Source organism: Anolis carolinensis, chromosome 2, assembly GCF_035594765.1.
Source record: "Anolis carolinensis isolate JA03-04 chromosome 2, rAnoCar3.1.pri, whole genome shotgun sequence".
NCBI lineage: Eukaryota > Metazoa > Chordata > Lepidosauria > Squamata > Dactyloidae > Anolis > Anolis carolinensis.
The window spans coordinates 87,904,542-87,931,447 of record NC_085842.1 but is presented as its reverse complement, the minus strand read 5'-3'; the positions used below and the strand labels follow the sequence as shown (position 1 = coordinate 87,931,447).

Here is a 26,906-nt window from a genome sequence, read left to right as displayed (position 1 = left end):
CGGTCTAGTAGAGGCATACCTCTGGTTGACAAGTTCAAGGTAAAGTAAAACCCACAGGACCAGAAAAAAGCTTTATGTAAAACATTAATTTAAAGTACCACAATGCTGGGGCAAGAATCCAGAATGCCGTCATCTCCATCTGCAGAGCTAAGTGATGTGTTTGTTCAGCGAGATCTTGTAGGGACCTGGAAGGTTTGTGCTATGTATATTTGCTTGCACAAGCTACAGTGCATTTGAGGCACACCTATCCAAGCTCTGGTTAACATTCAAACTTGGTTTTTAAACATATTTTCTTTGTGCCAACACAGCAACTTAGTCGATTGTATGTTACTTGTATTTCACATCAGTGTATGTTTTAAAACATTTTACTATGCAATAATGGTATGCTTGCCTTATCAACTGTTTGAGAAGCATGGGTTAAGTGCTACAGTTTCAAAACATAATTATTGTTAGTGATTTTTACTCCTTTCCATACTACTTCCCCTCAAAACTTCATGTGTTGAGATGTGCTTACTGAAAAGAAAAACAGATTAAACCCAGTCCTTTTAGTATACAGTAATCATCTGTAAGGCACTTTTTGAGTTTTCCAAACACTGCACATTTTGTCATCCCATGTATTTCTATAAAAAGGAGAGAATTCATCAACGGCGACTATCTTGAATTATCCCATGACTTTGTCTTCCTTACACCTCTGCTTTCTTGTGTATTTGTTTACAAGGTAGGGACAAGAAGGAGGCAGAGGTTCAGCTGGTACATCAACCCAGGGTCCGGAGAGCAAAGGAGGACCCCGTGAGTTAGGTTGGTGGAAAAGGCCTGCATTTATTCGACTTGCTTTATGCTCTCTCCTTCCTCAACCCTTGGGCAATGGAATGTGCCAAGATCTGGAGAGCCTCTTCTCAGTTCCCCTGCCACCTTCCCGGTTTGTTTGGTGGTCACAATAGAGAGGGGCTGCATCAATGGCTGCTCCTGAACCAACTGGATGGAAGGATGGCTCCCTTCTTGAAATCCTCCTATCAGTAACTGAAAACCTTCTCATGGCAGCAGGTATTTTAAAAAACTACAAGGGATAGGTTTTCATTTATGTGATGAGTTATGGTTTGTATTGTCTTTTAATAAACATTAAAGTTTTAATGTTTTAAATTTATAAATGGCCTAATTGCTATTTAAATAACTTTTATATTTATACTTCTATCCAAGTGTTGTATACCTTCTAATCTGCATTGTTTTAAATATGTTGTTAGACATCTTGGGTCACATCATTAGGAGAAAGGTCAATGCTAGGTGGGGAATATAATGTCAAGTGTGGGGAGAAAGGCAGAGGCCATGGCATGTGAACCACGGGGGCATGTGAGGTTGTGACATTAGCGTTTTATGAAGACTGTACTAAAATGTCATTACTGTAAAGCAGAGTTTGTCTGTGCTTCATGGGCTTCAGCAAGGCTAAACATATTAATGGTTAACTTGTATCCCAGTTTCCAAAACATGCTCTAACAGCAAATTAGACATCTGAACTCTCATGCATTTCACAAACACAAATTACACTGTATTCCTCAACATGATGCAGTTGCATTTCAGCACAACATAACATGCACTATGTAAAGTCAATGCTCCTCTCCAACAAGAAATGTCTGATCCACAAACCTCGTGTTTCCAAGGAATGCTAGAATTATACTTTCAAAGCATTATGTAAAGTCAATGCTTCTCTCTAACAAGAAATGTCTGATCCACAAACCTTGTGTTTCTAAGGAATGCTAGAATTATACTTTCAAAGCTTGTTTGTGATTGTTACTATACTTATGAATAGGGTACACAGCAATCATTTTTGAAAGAGGTATTTTTATTCCTGGAGTTCCACTTGAGAGTAAGCAGGGGAGAGAAAGATTATGAAACATTTTTTTTGGCCTGGACAATGAAAGTAGATAATAGCGTGTTCCAATTTGCAGCTCTTCCAAGTATATATTTGCACCATTGATCTCATGTAAGATCATACATCTGTTCACTGCTGCGAAGCAGATACAAATGCACAGAATTTAGAACCAAGCAGGTAGAAGCTCCCCAGAAGGCCTAACAGGGAAAAGAATGAGAGCAAATCTAAGGGTGAGAACGCCCTTAAATAGCAGTAAAGGAAACAAACACAGGGACAGACCAGATAAAAAGACAAGGGGCAGTGGGGTGGGAGGACAAGGTTGGGCTTTGGCAATTGAAAGAAAAACCTGAACACAAACCTGGTTTCAGCAGCTCCTAACCCAATGGTTCTCAACCTGTGGGTCCCCAGATGTTTTGGTAGTCAACTCCCAGAAATCCTAACAGCTGGTAAACTGGCTGGCACTTTTGGGAGTTGTAGGCCAAAACACCTGGGGACCCACAGGTTGAGAATCACTTTCCTGACCTAAGGAGCATAAACATCCAACCACAGAAACTATAGATAGGTCAAAAGGAGAGGATCACACATCTATCAAATATATAAACCAGAACTTAATTGTACCAAATCAAGTAACTGTCATTTAACACAAAATGTTATTTCCTAGTTGGGGAGACTGCCAACATGAAAATGATGGCAGCTTTTTTACAGAATATATGCAGAAGATCCCAGGCTTAAACCCTGACATCTCTAGTTAAAAACATGTGGTAGCAGATGATCGGAAAGACATTTTTGTCTAAGACACTGGAGAGCCCTTGCCAGATAGAGAAGAGCGGATATACTGGCCAAGATAAACAGGAAAATGCTCTACATCAGCTCAGACCACTCATTACAGATTTGGATGAAGCAATGATGCAGTTTAACCAGTGGAGATATATACAGAGATTAACCAAGATCACTTCAATATATTTATCAAGAGGAAAGCGCTGCAGTTTCCGCCTTCTTGAGTTGGCAAAGATCAAAGTTATCTTTCACTTTCATCACAGGCAACTAAAGGAGGAAGCCTTTGCTCTTGATATGTATATTTAAATTCTTTGTTAATTGCATACAAATGCACTATTAAAAGGAAATATTCCATAATCCCAAACCTGATGTGAGAATGTAAATTCCTTTCAGCAACACTTGGCTGGCTTTATTAAGGTAAATACCATTTCATTTGAAAAACTGTCCCTTTCACTGACATTTTTGTAATGCACACATTTAACAAACCATGGGCATAAATAGCACTTTAAAAATTGTATAATATGGACTTGAGGACAGTGACACATACCAAGTGTGAATGGTATATAGGAGTAAAGATGGGCCACTATGCCACATAAAACAGAACTGCATCCCCCCACAAGAAGTTCAATTAAATTTAACTATGCTCTATTCACAGTTGTAGTACTTTTTCCATTTTGAAACACTACTTTCCAAGTAGGAATTGGTTTTAGGATATTACTTGGGGTTGAGATACTTACATTCATACATAGCATTCTCCACTGAAGATTCAATCTTAGATTGGCCAGAGTTAACCAAGAATTTTTTGAAGGAGGAATGGAGTTAAAAGAAGCAGAAACAAGAAAGAGGACAGGGGAAAACAAAAGACGCATACACTTAAGACACCTCAGAGAGCTTATTATGTTCAAAGAGAAATTCCAATGCAAGAAGGCAGGAAAGATACATCGACATGTAATCTAGAAATAGAGCAACAGTCTGTCAAAGGCGAAAAGCTGCAACCAAGTCTCTATCTGTCCCACTGAAGTAATGAAGAGAGGCTGCTCCCTTCCAGGGTCAGGCTGGCAAATGCTTCAGACTCACAACTGGTATGAGGCAGGTCAGCACCTGGTGATGCATTTGCTTTTGCGCCACAGCAACAACTAGTTAGTACTTACAACTAACAAAAAAAATCAAACAGTCCATATATGAACAACAACAGTGCAATACTAGCGTGAGGTACCACAGATGAATTGGGAAATGAAGGCAACCACCCTGCAGCAAAGCAGCCCTCATGGCACGTGTTTGGAAAGAGCTGCTGAGAGAGTGAAGACACACATGCTAGACACGGAAAAAAGGAAAGGTTAAGGCTGGAAAACTCTTAAATCCAGGTAACAAGCAGGAGTGGCCCAGGCCTGCTTGGTAGAGCTTCTTGAGAGCAGCCCTGCTCAGGACCTGAGCTCCCAGTTATGGAAGACGGTGGAAGATTCTTCGGAGGCAAAGAGATCCAGTCTTTGAATGCTTCTCCCATGTTTTCATTTTTACTATTCTCTTTGATAAAGGGCCAACATATGCTACAGTTTGCTTTGCTGCATTTGAATATACAGTGCTTGTATTTCGCACCCCTGGAATTGGGCTAAAACCATGTCTGGGTGCAATTCAGATTGGGAAAACTCTGTAGGGGGAAAATATGAACCCTACATCCTTAAGGCTGCTGTTCCAGGTTCTGAAAGCCATCACATAGCTTTACAATAAAAATGAAGTTTCAGTCTCAGGGCTCTTGCTTCTCCTGCAGTTTGGCACTCTGGTCTAAGGGGTTATGCTTTCCAGCTGTAATACATACAGGCACCCCCATTAACACAACTGGAAGGTGATCCCTTTAATCATCCCTTTGGGAAATATCACTAGGACAGACAGGAGAATCCCTTTCTTTCTGGGGAGGGGGAGGGGGGCAAAAGGAACACAGTCATACAGGAAAGGCATTTTTTAAAAAGAGGGGCACAATTCCTATAGAGGTTCCCAGAAGAAGGAAAGCACTCCACACCCCATTCTCCTTGTGAATCCATATCGGTTCTACAAAATCATTTAAAGCTAGAAACCAGTTTGTTACCATCCATGGTAATGGAATGGCACCTCCTATGCTGTATTCTAGCATGTTAAGATGTCCCTATTCCTACCAAACAATAAAGCGGATAGCCTGCCATCCCAGGTAAAACTGTGGTCACTTACCAGACATATCTAGGAATCCAAAGGGAGTCTTTAAAGGTTGCCACCACTCTTGAAGTACATTTTGGTAGCATAGCAAGTCAACCAGGTAAGTGGGGGCGGGGCAGCAGAGAGAATGCATGCACAAGGCATCCCAACTGTTCCCTCTGAACTGAATACAACAGTGATGGCTACTCTCGTGCTTCAGCTGCCACCTTGCCACCATGAGAGTAGATGGCTCTGAGGAGAGAACTTGAAAAATACTCAGAGACCCAAATCCACTGCTTGGGGAGAAGAGCTGCTTACGAGTTTCCTAGAAGTTAGTTTGTGCACATTTTTCACTGGGGTTAAGCAAGGATGTTGCAGGTATGGTAGAGAGAGAAATGCACAAGGGCCCTCTCTTCCCCAACAATTAAAAATTTACATATGTTATATACATACATTCAAAGATATATCAATATAAATATATAAAACAAACTTCAGCGAATGAGCAGAAAGAGGCCAAAGGCCAGGGCTAGAGCCAGGGCCAGCCCTGGAAGGTTTCACTCAGTCCTGCTCTTGTCTTTCGGATATAGAGGTGTAGCTGGAGGATCCCTTGGCAATGCACTGAAGAACTTAGAAGTGGCAATGTTTCCTAGTCCTGGGGCAGTTTCCTCTGCAAGGTGAGTCTTCTGCTGCCCAGACATGATGAGCCCACACAGGGAGAGCCAGCACATGTTCATACACAAACAGACAGTACCAGGGCCCACACCACACTGCTTTGGTCGAGTCAGGCTTGGCCAGGCTTGTGCAAAGAATAGATTGGCTGCAACTATAGGCGAGTGGGTTCCTCTTCACTTTCACTGCAGTTCCCACAACAGTCCTAGAGAACAAAGGGAGGCGGGAATAGGGAAGGGTGGAGGAAAGCAACAGGAAAAGGGAGAGCACACAGCAAGCATTGCATAAGTACAGTTGTTATTCCAACAGGCAAGAAGACACAGGATTTTCATTCCCATCAGCTTACAGAAAGACATGATTGCTCAGAAGGGAACGTTTCAGCCCAGCAGCAAGATAAAGTCTGCTAGTTAGGCTAGAGCAGGTATAGGCAAACTTTGGCCCTCCGTGTGTTTTAGACTTCAACTCCCACAATTCTTAACAGTTAGGAATTGTGGGAGTTGAAGTCCAAAACACACAGAGGGTCGAGATTTTCCCATGCCTGGGCTAGAGGGCAGTGCTCCCAAAGCTCCGTGCCTTCTAGCAGCCAATCTAAATCACTAGAGAGAAAGACTCTCACTGGGTCTTTCATCACATTTACTTGAAGCCAGACTGTACTTGTCATATCTTCGCAGAACTGTACCTGCACATGTACAACGTGAAAGTATGAACCATTCCCAACTGTAGCGCAGGAGCCATAGCCTAGTTGTTTGGACAGCAGGAAATGTCCAAAACATTAGCCCAATTCCATGGAATATTTAAAGACTCTGAGTAAGACTGAAGAGGAACACTTTTTAGTTTACCAGTGTCACAGCCAAATTAAAGAGTCATATAAGTTAGAAAAAACTGCTTTAAAAATTGTATTGCCTCCATTCCAGGAGAACAAGGCAAGATATTCACATTACTCTGTAGTGGCTGTTAATGCACACAAGCAGCTTTTTCTTAAGGGGGTGGAGGCTCTGAAGAAATAGTTCCTATCCCCTTGTCTTGCCATGTCCGCAGGTGAGTCTGGGGTATCAGGGAAGACACTTTCCTGAGCAGGGCAGCTGGGAGAGAAGGGGCTGCTCATTCTGGAAAGAGAAAACATGCTGAGAGAGCTCCAGCCTGACAGCTAAGGGTCCTCCTAAGGCATCTCTCTGATTATAGAGTAAGCCGTCACAGCCTTCAGAGCTGGACTAGGAAGAACAGGGCCAAGGGCTATTCAGAAATGATAGGCCCACATAGAAGGCTGTATGCAAGTATAGTAATATAAAAACAACACATAGGATGCTAGAAAAAGATCAAGTCCCTAGCCCTGTGAAAATCCTGCTTCTTCTTAGGCACTGAAAGCATAGGAGTCAGATTTTTTTTTTAATGTCAGGAGCAACTTGAGAAACTGCAAGTTGTTTATGGTGTGAGAGAATTGGCCATCTGCCTGGATGTTTGATGCTTAATAATCCTGTAGGAGGCTTCTTTCATGTCGCGGTCAGGCCCTCAATTGGTTCAACTCATTTCTGCGAAACCGGAGCCAATGCGTGGAGTATATGGATCAAGTCTCTGAGAGATCTCCTCTCCTATGTGGGGTACCCCAAGGTGCAATACTTTCCCCTCTTCTTTTCAACATCTACGTTAGACCCCTTGCTAGTTTGGCTGGGAGTTTCGGCCTAGACTGCTATCAATATGCGGACGACACCCAACTCCTTCTGCGCTTGGAGCCTGGAGCAACGTCAATACCAGACAATTTCACCTTATGTCTGGAGGCTCTGTCGAACTGGCTACGTGCTAGTAGACTGAAGGTGAACCCGGCGAAGACTGAGATTCTTTGGCATGGCCGCTCGACTGGTCTGACCCATTTGCTACCCACCTTCGATGGTGCTGCCCTATCTCCTTCGCCTACAGTTAAGAGCCTGGGTGTCGTTTTAGATTCGCAGCTGACAATGGAAGCTCAAGTCGCTGCTGCCAGCAAACAGGCCTTTTTCCACCTACGACAAGCAAGGCAACTGGCACCCTATATATCTGATGAGGCGCTGGCAACAGTCATTCATGCCACGGTCACGTCTAGGCTGGACTATTGCAACTCCCTGTATGTTGGCCTTCCGATGTCCACGACCCGAAAGCTCCGTATTGTTCAGAATGCGGCAGCCAGGCTACTCACAAGAACACTCATGAAATGCCACATAACACCAGTGCTGCAGCATCTGCATTGGCTTCCAACTGATTACCGTGGTCTATATAAGATGCTAGTTCTGACCTTTAAATCTCTTTACGGCCAGGGCCCATCGTACCTTAGGGACCGTCTCTCCTTCTCCCATCATCTGAGGTCGCAACGACCATCCCAACGAGACTTACTTTATGTACCGGGTCCTAGAGAAGTGCACTTGGAAAGGACCAGGCGCAGAGCTTTTTCTATTTCTGCCCCTGCCTTATGGAATGCCTTGCCGCCCTATATGAGAGCCATGCGTGAGTTAGGGCCTTTTACCCTAGCACTCAAGACCTGGCTCTTTACTAGAGCTTTTAATCTATGTTAATTTTATTAATATTTGTATGTATGTATTTTTATCCTTTACAATTTTATCTTGTAAATTGCCTAGAGCATCGTGGATGGAGGGCGATTAATAAGTAATTAAATGATGATGATGATGATGATGATGTCCCTGCATGAGAAGCTAGAGCTGACAGACGGAAGCTCATCCTACTCCCTGGATTCGAACCGCCAACCTTTCGGTCGGCAGTCCTGCCGACACAAGGGTTTAACCCACTATGCCACTGGGGGCTAGGAGTCAGGAAAAGGGCTAGTTTTTAAATCAGAAGAGCTCCAAAAACAAACAGGGACAAGCTTCAGGAAAGAACAAATGCACCTTTTTCAAATGTTTCTAACTCTTCTTCCAATGCTAGCTTACAACATTCCAAATGGAAAACAGATAGGTTAGTCATGATAAGAAATCTTTGGGGAAATGGGAGACTATAATGCACTTTCCATTTGTGTAGGTGCTGTGGGCTTTATTTCATAGAAGGGAACCAGCAAAACCATTTCTGAGTACTCCTTGCCTAAGAATACCCCATGAAATCCATGGGGTCACAAGTTGACAGGCAACTTGAAAGCACATACACACACACACACACACAGCTACTTAGAACCAAAAGGACCATGCTTGTCTATCTACCAGAAATGAAGAAGTGTAGGAGTGACATATTAGCAACCAAAACTGTTCCAGGTATTCTAGACCTGTTGGGTGTTCAGAATTGATAGGTATCTGATTATCTTTGGAAAAATTGTTTGGAATCAGGTTTGGAGCACTTAAGGAGGTTGTTAGTCCATGGAACTGAGTTCCAGGACTACTGCATTAGACAGAGGACATACAAGTGGGACTCAGGCCCAAGGCTTCTAGACAGCTGAATAAAATCCCACATTATCTGCTTTGAACTGGGATATATGGCAGTGTGGACTCAGATAAGCAAGTTCAAAGCAGATATTGTGGGTTATTCTGCCTTGGTATTCTGGGTTATATGGCTGGGTGGAAGGGCCCCCAGCCTCATGGCTACAGAAGGATGTGCAGTGTAAAGAGAACAAATTGAATGTTGTGAGGAAACTATTCAGAATACAGGAGGGGGCATCTTCTTTTCTTGTGGTCAGAAAATTTACCTGTCGGCTGAAGAGACGTTGAAGTAGACCTTTTTTTGGCACAGTAGGTTGTTGCCCCTTCCAGTCCAGATCAGGAGGCACAGCGCCATCAGGACCAAAGACATTTAGCTCCTTGAAACACTCTGTTTCTATCATCTAGAAGAAAAGAAAAATAAATACAGAGGTTACCAAAAGAAAAAAAATGCATTGTTTTCTGAGGGACCTCATTAAAAGGGCATCCCACTGCCACTAGGTCCAAGGTAGGTAAAGGTAAAGGTTTCCCCTGACATTAAGTCCAGTCATGTCTGACTCTGGGGGTTGGTGCTCATCTCCATTTCTAAGCCGAAGAGCCGGCGTTGTCCATAGACACCTCCAAGGTCATGTGGCTGGCATGACTGCATGGAGCGCTGTTACCTTCCCTCCAGAGCGGTACCTATTGATCTACTCATATTGGCATGTTTTCGAATTGCTAGGTTGGCAGAAGCTGCAGCAACAGCGGGCGCTCACTCCGCTCCCGGGATTTGAACCTGGGACCTTTCAGTCTGCAAGTTCAGCATCTCAGTGCTTTAACATACTTCGCCACCGGGGCTCCAAGGTCCAAGGTAGCGAAGTATGAAATACCTCCACTGATTTGTTGTGCAGTTTTGTGGCCTCCTCGTCCCTGAGAAGACTGGATGGCCCTTTCAATATGCATTCCCTTTCAGGAGCACCATGCTTCCTGGAGCACAGCAGAACACCTACCTCATTTTGCCAAGGAATAGGAACACTTCCTGTTGCAAACTTATGGTAGAAATCATGATCTGTGGGCTCCAGCTCTACTCCCTTGACTGTGGAGAACTGCTCAATGTCCAATACATCTTTGCAATAAATAGCCTGGGGCTACGGGGAATGCAGAAAAGAGCATTATGAAAGGCTAATTCTCCTATCATTAAATCTTGAAACAGAGATTGCAAGGCTCCTCTGTGTCATTCACGTACAATGAACTCACATCGGGTTTAAACGGTGGGTCTAGCATCCCAGCTTCCAGCCGCTTGAAATTCAAATGTTTAAAGAGAGGGTGTTCTTTCACCCCCTGGGCACCAGCATCTCCACATCCCAGCCGGTCCATTGGATCTTTGCACAGGAGCTGGAATACAGAACATAGAGTAAAAAGAGGGCCTCTCTACTACTTTGTGGCTTCGGCTACAAAAAAAACCTGCAGTAACCAGAGAGACAAAACAAACCTGATTCAAACAATTGTTTTTTAAGGAACTGACATAGAATTTAAACTTTTGGTTTTTTTTGTCTTGATTCTAACATACAGAATTAAAATTACAATTTATAATAAATGTTTGACTGAAATCTGAAAGAATATGTTCTTTGTCCAAACTCCCACAACTTCTAACAACTTTGATGTCTGAGATTCATATATTTACCTATGTTTCTCAGCCATCTTCAAGGGCTATAAAGGTCATGGAAGACTCCACACACTTTAATATTTATCTCAAAACTTTATACACAATCTGCAATCCTGAGGTTTTGTACAGAAACCATATTTTGTACAGAATATACAAAGGATGAAAAACCTTGTAAATTCAAGGATAAAATAAGGGTTTTCCCCAACACACATCCAAGGAAACAACAAAGTGATGATACCTTATTAAATAGCACATGCGATAGATAGTATGACCAACAACTATCTGTATTCCCAGGATATCTAAATATCTTATACACAAGGCACTGCTTACCCAAAACACTTGCAAAAGGAGTTAAAGTGTAAAAGGACTCAGGGGACTAGAGTTGATGGTGGATAAGGAGAAAGAGACAAAGGAAGCCTGCTCCATCTTCCCAGCAGCGGAAACTTTCTGCGTACAAGACATGTGAGTGGGACTGTGACAAGATTTCACATTGAAATCTTATCAATTGTTGTTTCAATCCTGTTGATGGAACTTAACTGGTGAACTAAATGAGACCAAGATGCCTCCTATAGAAATGAAAGCTTCTACATTGGTTTTTCCTGGGACAAACTAATAAGAGGATATGAATCAACAGGATGAGCTAATGTAGATCTTAAAATGTTTATTTTCTTAATGCCAGGCAGACATTATAGATAGGCAGTCATTTATGGTGCAAGTTGGAGTTAAGTCACATTTGCCACTCACTAATCTCAGATACATCCCTAGAGTCAGCCCCCAAGGTGGCAAGTGATGATCTGAAAGCTTATAAATCTTGTACTAAACAAGTTGCTAACATAGCAAAGGTGCACTGATGTAATTTCTTGGCTGAGCCTAGCTTTGGAGAGGGCCCTGCACACTAAACTAGTTCCAACCACAAATCAAGTGTTTTTCAGGGAGCATAGTTCAGCTTTTCCACTCAAAACATGCCCCACTCTGAAGAGACCTGGCATCCCTTTGCAACAGGAAAAGGAGGTTAAGTAGCTTAAGGCCAAGGAAACAGCACAAGTACCATGGAGCAGAGAGACCGTGAAGCAGGTGAGAATTTCTCAGAATACTCTTCTTGCACTTCCTTCACCAACCGTTCCACTTCTTCGCGTTTTATTTTTTTCCTGCGCTGCTGGAATGGAGACTGGCCCTCAATCATCTCATAGAGCAGGCATCCTAAAGCCCACCAGTCAGGGCTGAATGTGTAGCGCTCATTCTTCACGACTTCAGGAGCTTCAAAAGTAAGAAGTGTGTGAACAAACCTATGCATAGCTTTCAAATACATAAAATTTGGTATTAAAGGAAGATTTGTAGCTCAATGATAGCTTGGCACACAAGAAGGACTTAGATGCGAATTTCAGGATTGAGAAGGACCATTGCTGAAACCCTGGAGAGCCACTGTACATAAGTGCAGATGCTATTAAGCTAGATAAATCAGTATAACACCATTTCCAATAATCCCAGCAGCCCAGGGTAAAAAATATGATTATATTCAGTCTCATGCTTACTGGGATGGTAGAAATGGAAAATGGCTTAAATGGCAGCTGCCTTGGGAATAAGCAGCAAGAATGAATGCCCACCACCTCCCCCAAGCTGTAATTCAAAGATAGGGTACATCTCATTTTGCACAACTGTGTAATCCTGGGCTCTAATATTTCAATAATTGCCCATTTCAAATTCCATTGTTTCCTCCCTTCTACCCAAACAATGCAAAAATGTTTGTAGAATATTTAACAAATGTTAGGCTTTTGCACCACCTGAATATTTTCATACCTGGATGATACTGGTGGGCAATAAATACACCATAAAGATTCAATAGCAATACTGAGCAAATAAACAACAAAAACTGAGTTCCACTTGTTCTTACCAATTACAAGTGATTACAAAAAATTTTGTGTTTGACTTTGATATTTCAGGGAGGGACTTCCATATCCCTGCATTGACACAAACAGCCTTTTTGAAATGGCACATGAATTATTTCTCACTGGGCGCCAGAAAGATGCTAACTCCAATCTTCTCAGCCCCTGCTGAAAAGGGCCTGCTTTTGCCCCATGTCCTTGACCTGATCTGCCTCACAGTCTCCATCATCATCCCAGTTGACTCACCAGGTACTTCTTGGATACTTACCCATGTAGCCAACTGTTCCCACCCGGCCTTTTATTGTCTGTCCCTCTGGAACATATACAGCAAGCCCCAGGTCAGAAATGCGGATGTGACCTTGTGAAAAGACAGTGAGTCAAGCGAGTGTTCAATTGAAAGATCCTCCTTAACCCAGAATAAATCCTGCTATAAATCCCAAAGTGCATCAACTCACTGATAGATGGAGCCACAGCATCCACTGCAAATGTTTACTCACCATGGTCGTCTAACAAAATATTCTCTGGTTTCAAATCCCTATAGGGGAAGACAGTTTTTATAAGATAAATCCTTTCCTGTTGCTCATGCACATGAAGAACATCAGAAAACCTCAAAGCAAGAATCCCAAATGTCAAGAAAATACCCTACATATAGAGCGGAATATAAATAAAGTATATTATTATTATTATTATTATTATTATTATTATTATTATTATTATTATATTATTATTATTATTAGTAGTAGTAGTAGTAGTATTACATTTCAAAATACAAGCCCCCCCTCCCATGCAGATCTTCTCTATGGAGATCTTCAAGAATTCAGTTTGAAAATATTTTTAAAAAATCAAAACAGAAAATATTAATGTTACCATTTTATACAAGAAAACACCATTTTACTAAACCATTATATGTAACGAGACAAGAACATTCATGGATTTTGGTATCCACGGGGAGTCTTGGAACCAAACTTCAGCAGAAACCAAGGGCTTAAATAAATAGCCCATTGTTCAGGGAGCATCACTTACTTAACCCTCCTTAGCCCCTTGACCAGTGGCTCTCAACCTGGGGTGCACAGATGTTTTGGGCCTTCAACTCCCAGAAATCCTAACAGCTGGTAAACTGGCTGGGATTTCTGGGAGTTGTAGGCCAAAAACATCTGGGCACCCCAGGCTGAGAACCACTGCCTTAGACCTTTCTCCACACCCTCCACCAGCCTGACAATCAAAGGGTACCAGACCTTTTTCAGTTTCTGAACAATTCATTCATAGTACAGTACATTCAAGGAGTCGCACCAATCACTGCTGCCTATGAATGCCAACCTGAGTTGCAGCTTTGCCTAGGAGAAAGTCCAATTCTCACCTGTACACTATCCGCTCATGGTGAAGATCTTCCAAACCACAGCAGATTTCAGCAGCATAGAAAACAGCTCGCGGCTCCTCAAAGCCTGCCTCCCCCATGTGGTAGATGTGGAACTTCAGATCCCCGCCATTCATGAGAGTCAAGACCAAGCAGAGGGCGTCTTTAGTTTCATAAGCATAAGCCAGACTCACCTGTAATACACACAGACTGGTCAGGCTCTAGAAAAGAATCAAAATAGCCCCACACAGCTTAGAATTCCCCCATCAAACATATGGCATGACGGTACCAATCTTTACAAACACCAGACATTTTCAGAACAGAAAGGATGTGCAAGCCAATAGTTATAAGGAGAGTAAAGCTCAATGACACACATAGTAACGTTAAGTAGTAAAGGGGAGATGAAAGGAATGGAGGAAGCACCGGCTAAACAGAAAAAAACTGGGATTCTGGAGAGCTGAAAATAAAAACACAAAAGAAAGAGAGTTAGGATCTAAGTCTCAGACCAGGAATGAAAAACTCCCACAGTTTTCAGTACTGTCAGAATAATGTCAGCACTTCTATAAAGTGGCTGACACAAGTATAATAGTCGGAAATCACTAGCATATCCATACTGTCAGAGCTTCTCCAATTACTAGGAACTGCCTAGTTTTATAATCAGGTTCTCTAGAAACAAAAATGTACCTGGAAGGATAGAACATCAAGATGTCTGATCAGAAGGAATGAAAACTTAAAAACAGAAACTAGACACAGAAGGCTGGATATTTAACCCAGCTCTTCTGTGGATTTTTTTAAATGAAAAAAACTATCATACTACTCATTTCCAGTGAGTACAACCCATTCATCTCAAAACAATGTGTGCACTAAATATAAAATAGTTGATTGGCACAAAAGGCTCACAACCAGCTACTTCATTTTGTCCTAATGAGCTTAGGTAAAAAGCTATGTATGATTTTAATCAGACTATGCTGACCTTGAACACAGATCTTTTTAGCCCTTAAGGTCTCAATAAAAAGGGGATGCCTCCATTAGGGATGGGCAAGATGTGGCCTGGCGGAAACCTGGCGGAGGACTTGGAGGCCTCCATCTTTTCCAGAATTCCCAGAGAACTCTTTTTCTGGCAAAAAAGGTAAAGTACCACTGCTAGAAGCTTCTACGGTCTGTATGTCAACTTTTAAATAGGCTATAGCTCCCCTGCACTATTTAGGAAAATACCCCCACCCCCAAACCAAAGGTGGATTTCTGGCAACTTCTCTTTACTGGGTTGGGGAAGCATTTTTAACTGTCCAAGTGGTCCCCCAGACAGGCCCCTAAAGTCAGAAAAGTGGTCTCCAGTTTGTCTACAATTCCCAATCCTCAAATGCCAGAAAAGCTGCAGCTTTTACGAGAACACCACTTAGACACTAGAGAAATTATTATTTGCCTTTTCTCTTTAATAAGAAAAGAAAAATCCAGCGAGACCCTGGGGCTGTTGTGCTATCACAATACTTGGGAATAGGTACTTCATAACTGTCCCCCTCCACACACACACACATTTCTTTTACACCGCAAAAAACCCATACAACTAACCATGACAGTATAGGTTTCACACACAGGCAGTCCCCAAGTTATGAACAAGTCATGTACTGTGGTTTGTTGTTAAGTTGAATTTGTTTGTATGTCAGAATAAGTACATTTTAAAAATGTAACTCCAGCTAGCTAGCTAGCTAGCTAGCTAACATAGGGAAGGGTTAACACACCTGTGGTATTTGGAGACACCTTCATTCCCATGATAACTCTTACAGGAGTGAATCTCCCCTTCTAGGGGCAAACTCCTCTCACTTCCTGTTGTCTCACCCCCATTCTTAACTATGAGTCATTTGTAAGTTGGATGTTTGTAACTTGAGAACTGCCTGTGTAGTAAGAGATGAAGCCAGAGAAAAGCAGCTCCAGGGCCTGCTTTTCTGGGCCTGAATATATTGCACAAGATTTCTCTAGCCTAAAATGATACATTTTAATATATTGGGTTTATGGTTCCCGTCCCCTTGATCCAGTAATGTAAGTGTTATTTATTGCCATAATTGTATTATTTTACTTTGCTTAAGAATGTGTTATTATGTTGCTATGTAATGTTTGTGTTGTTTTTATGATTGGAAACCGCCCTGAGTCCCATCCGGGAGATAGGGTGGTATATAAATAAAGTTTTATTTATTATTATTATTATTATTACTTGATATATTAACAAACTCCAAAAGAGGTAATGCAGCCGGTAAGACTGCATGCACTCCTGTAGACTAATATCATCCCCAACTGACTTCCAACAATTTAAGATCCTATTTAAACCCACTCTCACAGGGGCTCCAAAACAAACTAGTCTTCTCCTTCCACTACGTGTAGCCTCCTCAATATCATTTCATTGTAGTGGGCAAGGATCAAGGGCACTGCCAAGCCATTCCAACCCCAGTGCAAAAGTAAAGCATTTCCTATGTACTTACTACAAACCTACTGTTCACTTTCTCCAGTATCTGCTTCTCATTCAAAGCCATGGCTTCCCCCTTCCGTTTTTTAATCCGCTTCTTCTCAAGCTTCTTGCAGGCATACATTTTCCCAGTGGCTCGCACCTGGCAAGCACACACCTTGAGAGAAGCAGGAAGTAAATTAAGTATTATACAACTGACAGCTCTGTTTTATCAGCTCTTTTGACATTGCTGATATTCCACTATATCTGAATCTATACAATACAGGAAAAGGGATATAAATGAGGGAAAAATGAGACCTGAAAAGGGAGGGGTGGGAGAAAGCAAGAAAAAAACCTGCGTCTCTTAGAGATGCAATGCAAAGCCAGTGGCAAGAGGCAGAGGCGAGAAGTGTTCCCACCCCATTATCCTGCCTTTTACAGAGAGATAGATGTCCCTCCTTCCTCATCTTAGTTTTTTGCCCAAACTGTGCTCAGTAGCAATGTGTAGAAGCATGACAAATGTGGTATGCCCATCATTTTGAATACTCAAGATGGAGCAGAGATTATATTTTAAATAAAAGTTTACAGTAGTCTCTCCAAGTTTAGTGAGGCTTGCAGGGAGAGACTGCCAAACCTCATGAGGCTTACACAGTAAGTCCCTATGAAACGTGTCTACTTCAAGTGCCCAAAATGGCAGGGAGAACATAACATTTCCAGCACTGACTCGTAAATATGTCTATCCAGGTTTTGGGGGCGATTTTAATTTTTATATGGGTATATACAGTAGATTCAAATATATATTTCTAAGCTGAACACAGATTGATTTCTCATCAAGCTCTTTCTCTGGAATAGAAATATATTCCATGCTACAGGCTCTTGAAAGTATGCAAGGGAAATACCTCCTCAGGATTGCTCCAGTAACATACCTCTCCAAAGCCTCCTTTGCCCAGTACACGGTACTGACGAAAAGTGTTCTTGGTCACGTGCTGCCTGAGAACAGAAAGGAGGAGAGGAGAGTGAACTGAAACTCACCCCCTAAGAAGGATAAATAGTTCCTTATGCATTTACTCTACAATGTATGCAAATAAACACAATACCTATCTATGCCTGACGGAAAGTGTACCACTTAGTATTACATCCAAAGAAATAGGTTTATATCCATGAAATCTCATGCTAAAGTAAAAACCAATGAGTACTGTCACATTTTCCTTCCCTGCTTGCCTCCTTCTTATTAAGTAGGTAATGAAACTTAAGGGTTAGTGGGCCTCAAGGTTAGTAACACCAAAAGTGTGAACATGTCCTCAAGAGAACACCTTTCACTGCATGACCAACATTCAAAAGAGAACAAGTATTAATGGCATGCAATTTGTTCTTAATGTAATACCTAAGGCTGCTAGACTGAATAAAATAGGTCTGCTATAAACTCATGACAAAACACATGGGTTACCTTTCTAGAGATTTCCATTGCAGGAAACGGTTAAAATAAATGCTATCAAGGTAGTCAGCAAAAGGTGCCACACTAAGATAGTCATGGATGAGCCTAGGAAAAGAAGCAAAAATGATTAGTGAAATCAAAATTAGGAAGGACAATAAAGCTGAAAGGCCCAGAGATGTCTCTGGACAAAATGCTGAATGCACACACCAATCTCTTGGATCATGAAGTCAGGACAGTAAACATCATACACAGCCCAGACAATGTAAGAGTCAGTCTGGAGAGCAGAGCAGAAGTGACTGCCTGCATCAGTTTCTGCCAAAGCAAGCAAACTCCAACCAGGGGCTCTCAGTTCATACACTCACTCATTGCTTATTTTTGGAGGGAAGGGGATGCGTGTAAGGGGGACTGCTATTTTTATGAACAGCAGTCCTGGCTGGGATGATTCTGGGAATTTTTGAGTTAGTTTTCCAACTTTGTCATGTTTTGTGGGAGCCTTTTCCACATCTGAGTAGCAAATACTGAGACCAGAAATGGAAACTACATTGGCCGGTGCAGAAACATTAAGCGCTCAAGGGGGATGCCTGAGGAGAGGCCTGCCCTGAAGAAGGTTTCATTTTAATATGGCCACAGCTTCAGTCACAACCACTACCACCAGTGTCAAGGAACGTCACAATTTCATTCGTAGCCATCCAATATCCAGAACTCATACTTGCAGACATGAAAATGTGCAAGACATGACGGAGGTCTTTTATTTCTTTATTTATATTCCACTTTTCTTCCACTGACATAGAGGCCAACTCACGTGGCTTTTACACAGTTGCCCATTCAGGACAGCTTTCTTCTGCAAAGGCCACTACTCCATGTACATTCAGACATTTTTCTTGAGGGAGGCAGAGCAAGTCTAAATAACGTTTAGGGCGGAGCACAACATATATACAGCAAGCATTCCATGCCAGGACATAAAATAATGATAAATATACGCAAACATTAAAACATTAAAAACATTAATCATTAAAATCAGTTATATCTACTTTAAAATCAGAATTGCACTGGAGGACCTAGAGAAAGTGGATCAATCAAATCCACCAGTAATTGAATCCACAAATATTGAACCCAGAAATGTGGACTGACAGTAGTGAAATAAATATTATATAAAAGACATGGACAGGAGTACACTCAGAGATGAAAAAATCATCTTCCTGATGCACAGTGTCAATAGGTTCACCTGCATCAGAGAATGAATGCTTATGTAACCCATTCCAAAACTTCCCATTAACAGACCTCAAATACATTAGACAAGAAAGCAGTCATTGGTAGTGACTACTGCCCTGAGAAAGGTTCACATTGTAAAATAAATTTCTCCCATTCTCCCCACTCACTTGGTAGATTCCTTAAAGAGCTCTTTACCCGGTTCCTCCTCCTCCAGTCGTTCAGAACACAAAGTTACCAGCTCCAAGGGCACTTCAGGCACATGGTCCGCACTCTGAGAAAAAGGGCCAAACAAGAGACTCAGATTTCTGCAGGTCAGAACCAGGGCCCACAGCTGAGACAGACCCAAACAAGCAGCAAAATCCTGTTATTCAATCTATGTCCTGCCAGATTCAAGACCACAGATGATTCTATCAGGTTAGCTAGGGTCTCACTGTTGAGGCTGCAGCACAACTGTGGGGCCAGCATGGAAAGAAAAGGATGGCAGGTGCAAAAGTCCACACCTCCTTATTTCCAAAGCTGCACTGCTCTGTCAATAGCAAGATGCAGAAGAAGATGGATACAACTGGCTCATTGCCTCTCCTTTCAGTGCCAGGCCCATATTTGCACACACAGAGAAAAACAGTAACAAATCTCGTTGGCCCACTGAGGGTCTGGCATTTGCCCATGAATTCTTGGCACATATGGTAATATTCCATATTGTTAATATTCAGGTATATGCTTCACACAACATCTGTTCTTTATCAATACCGCATGCTTCCTCCTCCACAAAGCTAGCTACTCTCACCTGAGGATTCAAGTATGTGTCGATCAGCTGCTGCCCACACTCTTTCCGATTCTCATCAGGGGTCACTTCATACTCTGCCTATACAGAATGAGAAGGAAACATCATGAATTTACTCTATGGACTTCTTGTAGGAATAAGAATACAGAGAGGATCCAAATTAATCATATTTTCTCATTGCAAGACAAGAAAGAACACCCCTTTATTTGCAGAGCCCCCAAAAGTTACTTTTTAAAACTGCAACTCCCAGAACCTCGCTCCCAGCCAGCACAGTCAGCTCATGGCTGGGGGAATGTTGGGATTCGTAGTCTATAAGAACTGCTCTAAACTCTTCATCATATGTAATAGCATTCTCTTCCGGTGGCACAGCGGGTTAAACCGCTGACCTGCTGAGCTTGCTGACCAAAAGGTTGGTGATTCAAATCTAGGGAGTGGGGTGAGCTTCTGCTATTAGCCCCAGCTTCTGCCAACCTAGCAGTTCAAAAACATGCAAATGTGAGTAGATCAATAGGTACCACTTCCGCAGGAAGGTAACGGCGCTCCATGCAGTCAGGCTGGCTACATGACCTAGAAGATGTCTGCGGACAACACCGGCACTTCAGCTTAGAAATGAAGATGAGCACCAACCCCTAGACTTAATGTCAGGGGAAAACCATTACCATTAACATCTCTTCTGGGGAATCACTATCCCAATAATTTTCAGACATTGGAATCCAAAACTCATTATCTGCTCTGAGAAGAATATAACTGCTGAACAGGATCAGAGCTATAGATTCAACTGTGAGAGAAAGCAGGATGTGGTGATCCAAAAATGCAGTTAGCCACTATGTCCTACGTGCCCAGGAGGGGACAGGGATCTCATACAGTTGTACTTACCACAGCATCCAAGAACTTGACACAGCGCATCAGCTCAAGTCGCGTTTCACAGAACTGCCGGAAGAGTAGGCGGCCAATGGGTTGCTTCTCACACAAACTGTGGTAGTCTCCCTCTGGAATGGAAACAGGCATTAGTCAATTCTTATTAACTCTTTTTGCCCTTAATTAGCCTGTTATGTTGTGTAATCCAAAACTTTTACTGCTTAGCAGGAAATTAAGGGACCTGATACAAAGGCTTCACAGATAACGTAACAGAATCTCCAAGCGCAGAAAGAGGGTACCAGTTATTATTTATTCTCTCTCCTGTTGGACCTCAAGACAGTTTTGTTTAATGAGAGAAGAAGAATCAACCTAATTAATCAAACTGAAAGTTTACTTATTGATTGCAACGTGGGGCATGTAGATCACACCCCAGGGAGTATCTTGCTATGTAACGGTTTGAGTCTAGACTTGTTTTTGATGTTGACCTGCTCTTCTCATTTAAAGACGGGCCAACCACTGTCAATTGGAACAGTTGCTTCACAAAAGTACAAGTCTAGCTTGGCATCTCTACACTAAATTTTCCTTGCTCCCCCCTTCGCCCCCATCCCCAATCTGATATTTATATACCAGGGGCTTTGTTCCTTTCCCTTATAGTCTGAAGGACAATCTCCTTCCCAACTGTGCTGTGATTGAAGGGAGGAAAAGAGGAATGACATTCAGTTCCCTTATTAAATTACCAAGCTCTTTGTTTCTCTGTGACTCACTGATCTGGGCAAGTCTCCCAAGTGGAAAAAGAGATTTAGAGCAATGACTTCTATGGGAAGGCAACAGGGCAGCCTCCTCAGAATACAGGATTCTGTGGCTTAAGTGTGAGTTAAATAATCTATATCACCCGACATGCAGAGACATGGCAGAATTGGTTGTTTTCTTGGCTGAGACTAAGTAAAGACAGGAAGGCAAGAACAGTGACATCATGCAGAGAAGCCAGATGTAGCCTCCTATGTAAATGCAGAGCTGGGGAAAGTTACTTTCTTGAACATCAACTCCAAGAATCCTGGGATGCTGCTTGAGAGGTTTTGGGAGTTGTCTTCCAGAAAAGTAACTTCACCAGCAATATTCAGGTCAGAATATGGAGAAACAGAACAATTTCCAATCAATAAAGGAGTCAAGGCAAGCCTGTATTTTATCACCCTGCTTAATATGTACTCTGAACTTATCATATGAAAAGCAGGTTTAGACTTGGAAGACAGAGACATGAAAATTGGAGGAAATAAGGGCAACGTGAGACTCTACTGGATTAACCGAAGTGCAAAAACAGGGTTATCGTGACCGTTAAATAATGACCACAGCTAACGTATCAATTTTAAAGTAAATTATGAAGATACAAAAATAGTCAAAGTTTCCCCAGACCATCATGCTGTCATTAATCAAAATGGAGACTGCAGACAAGAAAGCAGAAGAAGACTAGGACTTGGAAATGCAACGAGGAAGGAACAAAACAATATTCTCAAAAGTTTAAATTGAATGCTAAAGTAAGGATTGTCTATGCCAATCTATTTCTGATTTCTATGTATGGTTGTGAATACCAGATAGTGAAAACAGTTGATATTTGGAGAAGCAGTTCATTTGAAGTGTGGTTCTGCGGGTATTCTGTGAATACGTAGAATGCTAAGACAATAAATACATAGGTCCTTAAGGAAATCAAGCCTGAATCTTCTCTAAAAGTCAAGATGACTAAGCTGAGTCTATCATCCTTTAGACATGTCATGAGAAGACATGACTCACTAGAAAAGACCATGATGCTTGGCAAGACTGAAGGCTACAGGAAGATAGGAACACCACCTTTGATATGGATGGAGTCTGTCAAGGAAGCCATATCCCTGAGTTTGAAAGACTTGTGTAGGGCTGTTGATAACATAGTGACTTGGAAGTATTTTGTTTATAAGTTTGCTATAGGTCAAAGCCAATTTGAGAGCAGTTAACCATACGCAAATAGCTGGGCCAATCTGGTTACCTGGCAGCCATAATTTCTGTGTACAATTCTAAACTGGAGTCTTTTGGGGAAAGAAACAATCCATTCTGCTAAAAAAAAAAAAACACCACATAGGACGAGTAATTGGCTGCATGCCCATTTTTGAAAGAGAAATATTTTTGCAATAAAGTATTTGGCAAGAACTGGGACTTAAAAAAACATTTTGTCCATTGCCTTAAGTGTACAATATCTCAACTGAGCCAACAGTAGCAACTCATCGTCCTACCCATCATGCTGCGACCAATACAGTCATCATTCCCCAGGAAGCTTCTCTGCTACAAGTCCCCCAGACCAAACTCTTTTACAGTGTATGTTGCAAGCACTTTCCTCCTCTGTGCAGCAGTTTCTTCTAAGGAAGCTGTGGTTTCCTGACTTGTGAATACACTCAAAGAAAACAACACCAACACTGAAAGGGAGGAGGGTGGGGAAAGAGGCAGCATGCAGCTGCACCATTTCCTTTTCTGACAGGAAATGAGTATATTGAACGAAGGAAGGTGAAGGGTTCAGTGCAAGGCAAGATGAGAAAAGCCTTCCTTGCTCTAAAGAAGAGACTTTATGCTTATTGGATCTAATCAGGCTTCCCCCTCTCCTACAAGAATTCTGAAGGTCTATCAACCAGAGCCAGGTGTTAAGCAGTGGCCCGGGAAGGCAGACACAACACAGAGGAACCATGTGATTCTGAATATACAGTATGCTCAGCCCATATATTTGTTAGCTTTTCATATGAGAACTGAATCTTGCACACAAACTCTACTCTTGTTTTCCTGAAGGTTGTCTTGACTTCAGTGTTCTATAAGAGGAGTGGAAGTAACTTCCTGCTAAACCACAGGGAAGTGAAACCTTTGCTGATCATCGTCAACTGTGGATTGCAGTAGATCCTGCCTGGCCTTCTGCCTAAACCTGCTCCCATGGGATCAAAGGCACAGATGTAGAGGCACTCTTGATCCACCATGCCTGCCAAAGGCAAGAACTACACATCAGGCAAAGGAACTCTACATTGAGATAACTTGATGATAAAGTTTTTTTAAAAAAAACATAAAGAACATTTTTCACAGTTTGCTATTCTAAGGTATCCCCATAGGAATACGTCACACATTACAGGAGGCAGCTGTATGAATTTCAAAGAATACTCCAGCCAACTAGTGTCTCCTTGACCAGCACAGACATCTGCTTCCCTTGCACGTCACAGCTTTATCATGTCAATCGGCTGTATGCACTAAATGCTGTGTTTAAAGTAGTTTTAACTGTGGAAGTTACACTTTCTGGCAGTCTGAAAAAAAAACAGGACAGAGGGATCATAGGAAACTACTCCAGTAACAAGGACAAGGAGAGAGGAAAAGAAATCTCTGCTGGATCAGGCCAATGACCACTTCCAAGGGGTCAAATGGCAGGCTATGCAGAAAATACTGTTACAAGAGCCAGGACTGGAATACTGGCAGAGCACCAGCAGTGAACTTTCGATCGTCCAACACACACAAGATAATGTACATCGGAAGGAAGAATTAAGTGAAACCACTCAAAGAAAAAGCCTGGGCGTCACTGTGGGCAGCAGTAGGAACCCCTTAGTCCACAATTGCGATCTCTAAGGGAGAAAAGTGAAGGACACATAAGACAAAATGAACTGAAAATATTTAACCCATTAAGGGGGAAAGGCCGTTATAGTTCAGAGACACATAATGTACTTTATACATAAAAGGCTTCAGATTAAATCCCCAGCATTTCCAGATACTGCTAGGAGAGACTACTGATTGAACCCCTTGAGAACCATTGCTAGTTAGTGTAGACAATATAAATCTAAATAGATCAGTTGTCCAAGTAGGTATATGGCAGCTTCCTATATAGCAAGGTTATCACTTCACAAGTATTCACAGCACAGGCATCCGTGTGACTAAAACACACAGCAAATCATTGATGTTTTAAAGAACAAACATCTCACTAAACCTCAGTAACATTTTGTCTTTTGTGCTAATGCCCAATTGTATCAGATTGAATTTCTCAAAAGTGTTAGCACAAAATAGAATGGAACAGAGCTTAAAAACACAAAAATATATAACCAGTGTTAGATCTTTCAGCTCCCCTACCTTTTTCTTTAAAAAAAAAAAAAAAGCTTAACATGCACAATTTGAATCACAGGGGATAGCATCCTGGACAATAGGCATGTAGGGCATCAAGAACTACACAGAACCCCAAATTCAGAACTACAGTTTTCATTGCTGTTTCCAAGGTGATAAGAAACAGCAGTAATACTGAGCAACAAAAGATTCTCACACCATTTCGTAAGCACTCTACACACTGTACATGAGAGGTGTCCCTGCATCTCTGGAAAAGCCTCTGTGTGTTCAAAGTGTACATGGGAGGAAGTCGGCAGTAATCACACCGTAACCCAAAACATTTGAGATCCCCTCATCATTTAAATTACTTGCTTATATAGCTCTTCCTTTGCACGACTTTGTTACTAGAAAATTTATTGGAACCTATTAAAAAACCACATTCCAGACCAAAAGAAAACTACAATTTAAACACCCTATAAATCTGAAATCAAGTCAATAAATCTTGGTTCAATAGAGGAAGAATTCAAGCCATGTATGCAAGGCTTCCTTTTAAAATTGAATGTATCAAGGTGATCCTGGGGAAAAGATCATGTCTTTCACCTGCGAGAAAGATATTTCTATCATACATTTAATAAATTCAGAGGTTCTAACAGAGGAATGTCAGTGACAAGGACATACTGTCATTGAGCTAAATGACTGCCTTGTGCAAAATCACTTTATGCATTTCATGTGTTTTACATACACCTGAGATCCCAACAACTCTTTCATTGGGTTGCTGTGAGTTTACTTTTTATTTTATTTCTACTTTATTTTATTTTGACAAGTCTGAGGAACATGTGGCCTTTCAGATGCGGTTGGACCGCAACTACCATTGGAACTATTAATAAAAGGATGGGAGCTACAGTCCAACAATATCTGGAAGACCAACCATTTCTATTACTGATTTAATAGAGAGTCCTAGAGAGAAAATTATCATCTTTCACCTTGAGTTATCACTTGTCTGACACACTGATTGCAAGAGAAACCCCAGCTCTCAAGAAACTGAAGTAACTGCAATCTAGATATGAAGCTGAGGTTAGATGAAACTAAATCATTTTATCTTCCTAAGTAAGGATTTAATTATAACTCATAGGTGATAAAAACAGCAAGGGAAACTTGTGGGAGAAGGGATACAGAACAAGAAGAAATGAACACTTTCATTCCATGAACTTCAAATAACTCTAAAATCAGGAAAGACAGAAGTGATATTTCCCAGAAAGAGTCAGAATAATATAAAGAGAAAGTAACTGGAATCATTATCCCAAGAGGGCAACAGAAGCTTGCTCAAACTTTTTTTTTGTTGAAACAAGTCATCTGCTTCAAACTAGGCATGAGGCCAAGTATACTTTTCAAAAGAAAAAGGATGATCATGAACCCATGAAACTGCCTTACTCTGGGGCGGTCAAACTCTGATTCAAAAACAAGATATGGCTTGACTGTTTACATCTGCAGCTCATGTACCAAGAAAGATGTCCAGGCAATTTGCATCTGACAATTTTCTTAAAGACTCATGAACTGAACAATCTATATGCCTTTTGGAGTCACTACATCTGCAGACACCATGAAAAGGAGAGAGAGAGTAGCAATTGAAGAACATGAAGTGCGTGCAAAAGAATAAAAAGAGGGCAGAAACTCTTGAAGAAGCACAACATGGATATAAGCAGCTGCTTAAACAGTGAGGGCAATATGAAAAGAAGGACAGAAAGGGTTACTGGGTGCCAAGAAGGTAAAGAACATGGAGAGGAGAGAGAAGGAATGAACACAAGCCTATTGACAAACAGAAATGGGAGAAGGCCTGGAGAAGGGGAAGCGACTGATCAGTATTGGCCCTTTTGGGTAGTCACAGAAATCTTTCAAAAGATGGACACTCTGCTGCCACTTTCCTTAGGAAAGGGAGGGTAAAAGCCGATTCAATAGTTCCCCCCTTTCACAATTTAGAAGATCAAGAGGTGAGATTAATCCCCTTTAGGCCTTTAGGCTGGTTTAATGTTTACAAAGCTTTACAAATGTTTACAAACATTGGTTTAATGTTTACAAATCTCAGTTGGTGCAAGACATTTGATTTGTTTAATATGTTTTAACTATTTGAATGATTATTTATAACTACTATGTATATGTTTTTTACAGTTTTATAATATTGTGTTCTGCTGTTACTGTTAATGTTTGAATCTGGCATTTGCTGTACTTATACCCTTTTGGGGTGACAAGGGCAGAGTATAAGTACAGCAAATAAATAAATGAATAATGTTCATCTCCACATATGCTTAAAGTTCTCATCTAAAAATGGATCAATATAATCTGCCTAAAGCTT

At 41.6% G+C, this 26,906-nt stretch overlaps 1 protein-coding gene across 1 annotated transcript in view; it reads right to left on the bottom strand.

The window, feature by feature from the left end:
- Positions 1-1,816: 1,816 nt before the first annotated feature.
- Positions 1,817-26,906, bottom strand: part of grk6 (G protein-coupled receptor kinase 6) — a 36,921-nt gene continuing 11,831 nt past the window's right edge. Inside the window, exons 3-16 of the mRNA XM_003217539.4 lie at positions 20,492-20,604; positions 19,619-19,696; positions 19,002-19,105; positions 17,635-17,727; positions 17,114-17,177; positions 16,225-16,365; positions 13,754-13,944; positions 12,894-12,931; positions 12,665-12,754; positions 11,562-11,770; positions 10,105-10,242; positions 9,858-9,995; positions 9,138-9,272; positions 1,817-5,684 (exon numbers count right to left, since the gene is read on the bottom strand). Coding sequence (XP_003217587.1) covers positions 5,634-5,684; positions 9,138-9,272; positions 9,858-9,995; positions 10,105-10,242; positions 11,562-11,770; positions 12,665-12,754; positions 12,894-12,931; positions 13,754-13,944; positions 16,225-16,365; positions 17,114-17,177; positions 17,635-17,727; positions 19,002-19,105; positions 19,619-19,696; positions 20,492-20,604 — 1,583 coding nt within the window. The 3' untranslated portion in view covers positions 1,817-5,633. The remainder of the gene's footprint in view (positions 5,685-9,137; positions 9,273-9,857; positions 9,996-10,104; positions 10,243-11,561; positions 11,771-12,664; positions 12,755-12,893; positions 12,932-13,753; positions 13,945-16,224; positions 16,366-17,113; positions 17,178-17,634; positions 17,728-19,001; positions 19,106-19,618; positions 19,697-20,491; positions 20,605-26,906) is intronic.